The 9077-nt window shown below is 38.2% G+C and overlaps 1 protein-coding gene across 2 annotated transcripts in view; it reads left to right on the top strand.

The window, feature by feature from the left end:
* Positions 1–7985, top strand: part of FAM72A (family with sequence similarity 72 member A) — a 12533-nt gene extending 4548 nt beyond the window's left edge. Inside the window, exons 3-4 of one of the 2 annotated variants that reach the window (XM_006741807.3) lie at positions 3416–3540; positions 6810–7985. In XM_006741807.3, the coding sequence (XP_006741870.1) occupies positions 3416–3540; positions 6810–6904 (220 nt within the window). In that variant the 3' untranslated portion in view covers positions 6905–7985. The remainder of the gene's footprint in view (positions 1–3415; positions 3541–6809) is intronic. The other variant, XM_031037366.2, reaches the window with a different exon arrangement.
* The last annotated feature ends 1092 nt before the right edge of the window (positions 7986–9077 follow it).

Here is a 9077-nt window from a genome sequence, read left to right as displayed (position 1 = left end):
GCCGAGCAGGGAGCCCGATGTGGGACTCGATCCCAGGATCCTGGGATCATGACCTGAGCCGAAGGCAGACGCTTAACGACTGAGCCACCCAGGCGCCCTAAAATGGCAATTTTTGGCAAGATTCTAGATAGCCCTGCATTTGGAAGATGGATGTTAACACCACAGCACGGAGAAAGGTTCAGTGGGCTTAATCGAGCACTGGTTATAACCCATGCAATGAGCCATTGAAAACCCATTTGTTATTTAGAGTAATTTTTTAAAAGGGTCTTGAGGCACATTTGTATATGATTTTACAAGTTTTCAAAGTGCATTGACAAATATCTGCTTTCATTTTCAGAAAAAGGCAACATAGTTTAGGAGGAAAAAACACATAGAGTTACGATCATAAAAAATCAGGTTTGAGCCCTGGCCCTATTCTTACTCTCAATGTGATCTCAAGTAAACTCCTTAAACCTCTGAACCCCTGAACTTCTGTTTCCTTGTTTAATTTATATCTTAAGAAAACATAAACTATCTTCCAACTTAAGAAGATAGAAATTTAATTGTCTTTTGTGTTTACTTTATAGAGTGTTATGAATGTTAAAAGACTTAATAGATTACAAATTATGACACAGATGAAAACTATTACTATTATCTTTTTTTTTTTTTTGACAGAGAGAGACATAGCGAGAGCAGGAACACAAGCAGGGGGAGTGGGAGAGGGAGAAGCAGGCTTCCCGCAGAGCAGGGAGCCCGATGTGGGACTCGATCCCAGGACCCTGGGATCATGACCTGACCCGAAGGCAGACGCTTAATGACTGAGCCACCCAGGCGCCCTACTATTATCTTTTGAGAGGTGGGCAGACTTGAGTATTATTAGTCCCATTTTAGAGAGAAGAAAGCTGAGATTTTTTTTTTGCACTTAAATGGGGTTTGGGTTATAAATTATAATCCTAATATTCAAATTCTTATGTGCTAATAATGATTTAAATTCATTCTTTCATTCATTCAAACTGTATATTGAAGTTCTGCTATGTGCTAGTCATTGATATGGGAGCTAGAAATACAGCAATATGTAAGACAAAGTCACTGGCTTTTAGACATTCTAGTGGGAAGGCAATCAGTAAGATATTTATTTTTTTAAAAAGATTTTATTTATTTATTTGACAGAGAGAGACACAGCGAGAGAGGGAACACAAGCAGGGGGAGTGGGAGAGGGAGAAGCGGGCTCCCCGGTGAGCAGGGAGCCTGATGCAGGGCTTGATCCCAGGACCCTGGGATCATGACCAGAGCCGAAGGCAGACGCTTAACGACTGAGCCACCCAGTAAGATATTACCATCAGTAAGATATTTAAATAAATAGGATATTGAATAAGGTGTGGGGGATCGCCAGTTGGCTCAGTCAATGGAGCACAGGACTCTAGGTCTCGGGGTTGTGACTTCAAGCCCCATGTTGGGTGTGGAGCCTACTTTAAATAAAGTTTGGGATGCCTGGCTGGCTTAGTCAGTAGAGCATGTGACTCTTGATCTCAGGGTTGTGAGTTCAAGCCCTGCATTGGGCGTGGAGACTTAGTAAAAAAAAAAAAAAAAAAAGAAGCTATTTAATATGATGGAAGGTGCTCCAAAGGAAATAATAATAATAAATGATAGAGAATTCTAGAGTTTGGGAGAGCAGGTAAAAGCTCTTTTGAGGTAGCATGCTCAGAGAAGCCTTCTCATCAGAAGGTAACATTGGAATTGAATCCAAAAGGATGAGAAGTACCCCAAGGGAAAATGTTCTAGGCAGATAGAACAGCAAGCGCAGAGAACCCAAGGCAAGAAGAAGCTTAACATGTTTAAGGAATAAGAAGATGATGGCCAGCGTGGCTGAGACATTGTGAACATCAAGAGAGAATTGTATGAGTAGATTAGAGATATAGTCAGAACCGTTGTCCAATAGAAATCTACAAGCTGCATATGTAATTTAAAATCTTCTTTAAAAAATAATAAATGAATAAATAAAATCTTCTAATAACCACATTTTAAAAAGTAAAAAAGAAACAAGTGAAATTAATTTAAGTTGTATATTTTATTTAACCCAGTGTAACCAAAATATTGTTTCAACATGTAACCAACATAAAAAACTATTAACACAATATTTTACATTCTATTTTTTATTCTTAGTCTTTGAAATCTCGTGTGTTTTCTATTTACACACACTTCAGTCTAGCCAAACTTCAAGTGCTCAATAGCCACATTTTGGATAGCACAGATCTAGACCTTGGTATGAAGGGGTTTTTTGTTTTGACTTTTGGCCAATGGGAAGCCCCTGAAGGGGTTTTAACAGGGGATCAAAATGATCTGATGTGTCCCTACTAGAATGTTAGTTCCATGAGAACAAGGTCTTTGTCTACTGTTGGATTCTCAGCACCTAGAACAGTACCTGGCACATAGTAGATGCTCAATAAACATGAGCTGAATGAGTGAATGAATATGGATGATGATTAAAGCCATAGAATTTACTCTTGCAGTATTGTCTTACAAATAACTGTCAGTCCCGGTCCAAGAACAACTTGCTTTCATTTGTTTGCCTTTCCAAGCAGATTATGATTAGAAGACATATTTTAGGTAGGCTGCTACCTTTTACAGTATTTTTTTATAGGGCCTCACAAAAATGACTGACTCGCACATCTCACAGGGTGGAAACAAGCTATAATAAGAATTTTTACAATCCAAGGTATAAGTAGTTCGTGTTGTCATTTAAAAAAAGAAAAAGCACTAGCTAAAACATTCCCTGTATATTCACTCTATTTAATAGTGACCACATAGGGGAAAAAAAATCTGTGGAAGAATTAGGTACTTATAATCAGACGGATAATCTTGAAGACAGTAAAAACTTTTGCAACTTTCTCTAGAAGCTATGGATTTGCTTTATTTCTGAATTCCTTCAAAACACCAGGACTAAAATTAGAGCAGCCAGCTTGTGTTTGGTTTACAAGGGCTCATGCTGTCTTTCTACTCCTCCATCTGTTGAAACAGTTTTTAGGTGCTGGCATTGAACTAGAACATAGAAGAACCTAACCTGCTGCAGTCCTGGGCATAGCAAAAACCTTTTTACCCACAGCACATCAGTTGTGGGTGCTTTACAGAACATATCACGACCCTAGGGCATGGCATTTAGAAGCTAGCTTAAGGAAAATGCACAGAGTAATACTAGCGAAGAAATGGAGAATGTGTTAGTATTGTTTCACTTAACTGAAAGACCATTTTCCCATTTGGCAGGAGCACTGTCAAATTTAACATTACTGGAGTAACTCCTATCCCAAAGGTCCTAGCAATGGAGGTTGTTAGGAGGAAATGAGGTCTTCATACGGTCTATCTATTTACCTTAGCACATAAAAATGCTTATATGGCCAGTTATTAGGTGGTATCTAATTATATTTACTTTCTGTCTCAGTGGGAACATTGTAGGTTATCATGTGATCGTTCCATGTTGTTCCTGCCTTCTTTCCTGCAACAATGGACACTTCTGGATGTTTCACAGCCAGGCAGTTTATGATATTAACAGACTAGACTCTACCGGTAAGAAACAACTGACTCAGAAATTTCCCTGACATTTATTTATCAATACCTGAGTGAAACTCTCAGTAGATCGTTTTAGGATTCCCTCTGAAACTCTCTTACCTGGGTTGAAAGAGTGAAACTTGAGTCCTTTTATCCCAAACATTCAGTTAGGGAAACTACTAGCTAAAATTCATCACCATTTCTGCTGTTGTCATTATGTACAAGAGCCTCAAAGGTGGCTCTTCTCGTCTTTTTAAATTAATATTTTAGTTGCTCTAAATTGTTGCCTTGATACCTATTATAACTCCAGGGAATTTTGGAAGATTTTAGATTTGATGGTCAATTATGCATGTGTGTGTGTGTGTGTGTGTGTGTGTGTGTGTAGGAAAGCAGGGAGGGGAGGCTGGGGCAGTGGGGAGCTGGGAGGGAGGATGGCTAGGTAACCTTTGTACTTGGTGATGTTGCTCCAGGATAAAAACAGACATTTTGACATCTATATTAATAAATTATGATGGAATTTTATTCGAGGGAAATATTTAATACCAGTATGTTGTACTAACTATTTAACATACAACCAATTCTTTAAAGGATATTTACATGATACATTTTATATTGTCTGGAGCCACGCAGTTTTGTTGTAAGACACAGGTCTTCTCTGTCTAGTATCTATTTACACAAGAGACCAGGTTGACTTTTAGGGGATTTTTTTAGTGGGAACAATTTAAAGAACTCAACAATCCAGGTTGGCACCAATACTCTCAGGTTTTTAGATGTATGTTTTAATCTTCTTCAGAACTTAAAATATATTCCTTTTCTTAAGGCTGATTTGCCTTCACAGACTAAAGATCATGAATTGTAAGCTAGGTTCTCAGGGTCCTCAAACCTGCCAATTATGCTTAGGTTTTTATAGACTCTGATTATAAAATCACCTGGCGTTCAATTGTAGCTCTCAACCCATCATTTGCAGGTCTTAATTTCAGACTCCAGGATGTTAAGAAGGCCATTTTTGAGGAAGGACTTATCTGAGCTCCCCTGAGATATGGGCTTCTAGCTTGGGCCTCCAGTTTTATATTTGTGTTGATCATGGGACACATTAAAGGAAGTTTCTGCTTTGATACTATTTTTCCTGCTTCACAGAATTCAAAACACAGGGTGGAGATTTTTCCATTTTGATTTACTTTTTAATATTTGTCAATTTTTCAAAGATAAAAGCCCCGCATTCTTCCATTCACATTGAATCTAATCCATGAGAAACAGATGTATCACAGGATTTCCTTCCTCCCTTCTTAACAGAGAAAGGAAGGTGCTCCTTCTGTCAGATCCAATCTCTTAGTTTATTTTTTCTCCTTTGAACCAATTGTGCCGAGCTACTCATGTCTCTGAGTATTCACTCCAAGAATATCAAACTTCTCCTTTGTAACCCTAATACTGTGATTTAAAGTAAGACCTTCCAGAGGCTTGGTATAAAACAGGGTTTCTCATGGTGTTGGGACTGTCCTTGAATCACCTGAATCAGCAGCATCAAAGGAATGCATGCATACACAAGCTTTATGAAATTCTAGAATGTTTAGACTGAAAGGGCCCCATGTCTGTGTTCTAGGCTAGGCTTCACACGTCGACCTGATTTCCCGAAACTTTCCTGTGGATGCTTGAGAAACCTCAGTTCAAATTCCCTGGGATTGGCAAATGCCCTCAAAGGCAAATTGACTTAAGCCCTCATTTACCTTTATGGGTTCTAACTATCCCTTAGGTTTTGGCCTAGTAATTCCTTATTATCCTGTTAGTTCATCAATGCCATATTACCAGAAGCAGAATGCTGTTCATTCTTGGAGGGGAAATATTTTTTATTATAAACAGTGTAAACACACACACAAAAATTACAGAAAATAATAGGAGAGACATCTGTATCCACCCCCCCCCCAGCATGAAATAGATGCTAACTTCTTGCCTGATTAGATTCTAGTATCTCAACCAAGAGAGTTGATTATTTCCACTGTTTCAACAGTGCAACAGTGCCCCTCCTTGTACGTGTTTCCTTGAGTTCCTGAGCAAAATGGGCAGTTAGGAAGCAATGAGAGATGCGCTCTATCTGCTATATATGTATATATTTGCTGTATACATATTTAATTCACACAACAGAATACAGAAATAAAAAGAAATGAGCTAAAGCTATACATATGGATATAGGTAAATCTCAAAAAAATTATGTTGGATGAAAAAAAGCAAATTCGAAAAGCTACATATAATGCCACACTACAAAAAATTTAAATACACCCAAAAAATAATATATATTGTCTGCAGTTGCACACATTTGTAGTAAAGGTAGTCCATCCATGGTGTACTGGTAGTGGGAGGGATTACCAGACTAGATTCAAACCACATCTCCAAACCCTGGCTCATTCCACTATCTCAGTGTGTGTGGAGGGAGCATCCAGAGTTTACTGGGTCCTCCTTGTGCCCACACTGACAGCTGCAGAGTGTGAGATTTGCTTTCCTTGTTGGACTCCACTGGCTCTCCTAGAAGTCAATTAATACTGGTGTTTTTCCCAGTTTAGTATTTTCAAGTTATAGGATATAGTACGCGCCCAGAATAAACCATCTCATGACCCTCTATCACGTGTGTGGTGTTTTACTATATGTACTACACTAGAGTCTTCAGTATGAGATCTGTCCTTTCATTAGGAAGCTTTAGACTGTTGTTTTGTTTATTGTCTTGGCAGCTACAACCTGGTCCTAAAGGTCTACCTTCATAGCCCCCAAACTAAAACCCACCTGCGGTTCATATTATAACTGGCTTCAAAACCTTGCTTTTTTTAATCACACACACACACAGAAAAAGCCACCAGCTACTTCCATGCTTGTTGAGGAGATGAGGAGACTTATTTCAAGCCTTTCCCCTGTACCCTCCAAAGAGACACTTAATCTAAAATAATCTTGCAAGATCTCCATCCTTAAAAATCATTAAAATAGATTTGAAAATTATCAGTGTAGAGTGATTATGGCGTAACATACCTGGGGGCAGGGTTTAAGGAAATGGACCATTGAGATCCTTTGGAGTTCGAAGATTCTAGAATTCAAGCACTTGCTTAAAAGGGCCTAAAAAATGTTTATGCCCTACATGAATGATATTAGATCATTTTTATCTATGGTACATTCTTTAATATCTTTTCTCTTTATTGTTAACACTATGGTTTCATATAAGAATGTTAACATACAATGTTTCATATAGCATATTCTGAGTTGTAATAGTAATCAGCACTAAGTAATTTTATGGTTTTTCTTTTCAGGTGTAAACTTCCTACTTTGGGGCAACTTGCCAGAGATAGAGGAGAATACAGATGAAGACACATTAGATATCTCAGCAGAGGAGTGTATTCGATGAATGGGAGGGATAATGATATGTATAATATTCAGACTCTTTCCTATGTAAAATACATATTAATGGATTGACTTTAAAAGTATTAGGAAGGATTTACTACTGATTTCTCTTTTTTGGAGGGGAGGAATGGGACATTTGTTGATTTATTTATTTGCTGTCTCAGACTCATTACCTGAATTTAATTTGAGCCATTGTAGTTCTTTTCTTCTACTGATTCCTCTTCCTCTCTCCACCCCTCCACCCAGTAAAGGTGCATTCTTAAATTCAGGTTGGAGAAGATTATTTCATGTGTCACTCAACTACCTCAAAATCTTGGGGAAGTTTTCTTACAGTGAGATACCAGATACTCTTAATTTTATACTCTTGAATAAAGGGCATTCGTACATATACATGTGTGTATGTCAACCAAGCATATATCCATGCGTATTACCATGCATACATATGACAAGCTCAACTGGAAATTAAAGTTTAAGAGGAATTTTTTTTAAAAAAACCAAGCTGTTAGGTTTCCATAGATACTGGTTATCCTGCCTTATACTGACGAAAACTCCTTAAAATGGAACAAGACTTTGTGAATCAGCAAATAGAGTAAGATAAAACTTTAAAATCTATGGAGAAAATCTCTTAATTCCTCAGCACGATGTTAGGTAAATGAATTTGTCACAAGATTATCAATATATACTGTTTAGGAACATTATTTATTTACATTCTTCTAAAGTCATATGGTTATTGTGTTATGAAAGCAGATCAACTAAACCTCCATCTTTAAGTTATTCTCTTCTCTAGGACTTTCTCTGTAAATAGCAAATTTTAAATGTGTAGTCTCAGTTCCAACCCTTAAATAGAAAAAAACTAAAGAAGTGTTTTGCTTAAGCCATTATACATTATAAAGAGAATTTTGTTTTTGTTTTAAGCTGCATTCAGAGCCACCCAGAAATAGGAAACTGGGATGGTGTTGGATTGTGATTTTAGGTACAGCTAAAGTCAGTGTATCGCCTTAGTAATACCTCAGCTGTAGGCATTTTGTCAATAGCGATACCAAAACAGACTGAGTTGCGGTTCTGTAAATAAAGTTTTGTTGTAAAAATGACCAGCCTTCCTTTAATTTTTTATTGTACCCACTTTTCTTACCCAAAAATGGAAAAGTATAACACACAAGAGCTAACACTTATTGAGTGGTCACCATGTACCAGACACTGTTCTAAACTCTACAGATTTGGGGCGCCTGGGTGGCTCAGTCGTTAAGCGTCTGCCTTCGGCTCAGGTCACGATCCCAGGGTCCTGGGATCGAGCCCCGCATCAGGCTCCCTGCTCCACGGGAAGCCTGCTTCTCCCTCTCCCACTCCCCCTGCTTGTGTTCCCTCTCTCGCTGTGTCTCTCTCTGTCAAATAAATAAATAAAATCTTAATAAATAAATAAATAAATAAATAAATAAATTAACTCTACAGATTTAATTCACTTATTCCACACAACAAACCCACAAGGCAGATATTATTATTCCGGTTTCACTGATGACACAGTGAGGCATAGAGAGGTTAAGCAGCTTGTCCAAGGTCACATAACGGCTCAGAGGCGTGGCCAGATTCAAACTCAGACAGACAGACTGACTCTCGAGCTCCCGCTCTTGCTCTTTAGGCTGTACCCCATATGCACCTGCAGACATGAGTCAGCTACAATTTTATTTAGCCAGGTTGCATGCTGGGTAACAACTGCCTCGTTATGTACCCCGAGAGGGGGCCTCAGTGACTGATTTCAAGGTTGAACAAACTCATACTGGATCATAAGAGAGAAGTGACCTGTGAGCATCAGCAGAATCCTTTGCTGTAAATCAACATCCAACTTCAGGAAATGCTATTACTAGTACCTGGAAAATTTTTCCAAAAGTCTATCACACTGACTGATGATCAGCTCTGGGATGCTGTGGGTGAATATGGACCAAATGTGGAACAATTTGGTTTTGGATTTGGATTTTTTTTTTCTTTAACCTCTCTTAAAGACTGTTTGGAACAAGGTGGCATAATGAATAAGATTAAAAAATAAATTGATATTACATTATATATGTCTTCAGTTAGCGTGTTCAGTTAGAGAAGAAAAGTTGAATGCTAGTGGAGAGAAAGTGGCAAGTTTAAAATTCGACAGAGTTCATCTGGTTTCCCTTGAGCTCATGCCTTCAAAG

Source organism: Leptonychotes weddellii, chromosome 6 (assembly GCF_054177405.1).
Source record: "Leptonychotes weddellii isolate Sample4059 chromosome 6, ASM5417740v2, whole genome shotgun sequence".
Classification (NCBI taxonomy): domain Eukaryota; kingdom Metazoa; phylum Chordata; class Mammalia; order Carnivora; family Phocidae; genus Leptonychotes; species Leptonychotes weddellii.
The sequence above is the reverse complement of the archived record's forward strand: the minus strand, read 5'-3'. Positions and strand labels throughout refer to the sequence as shown.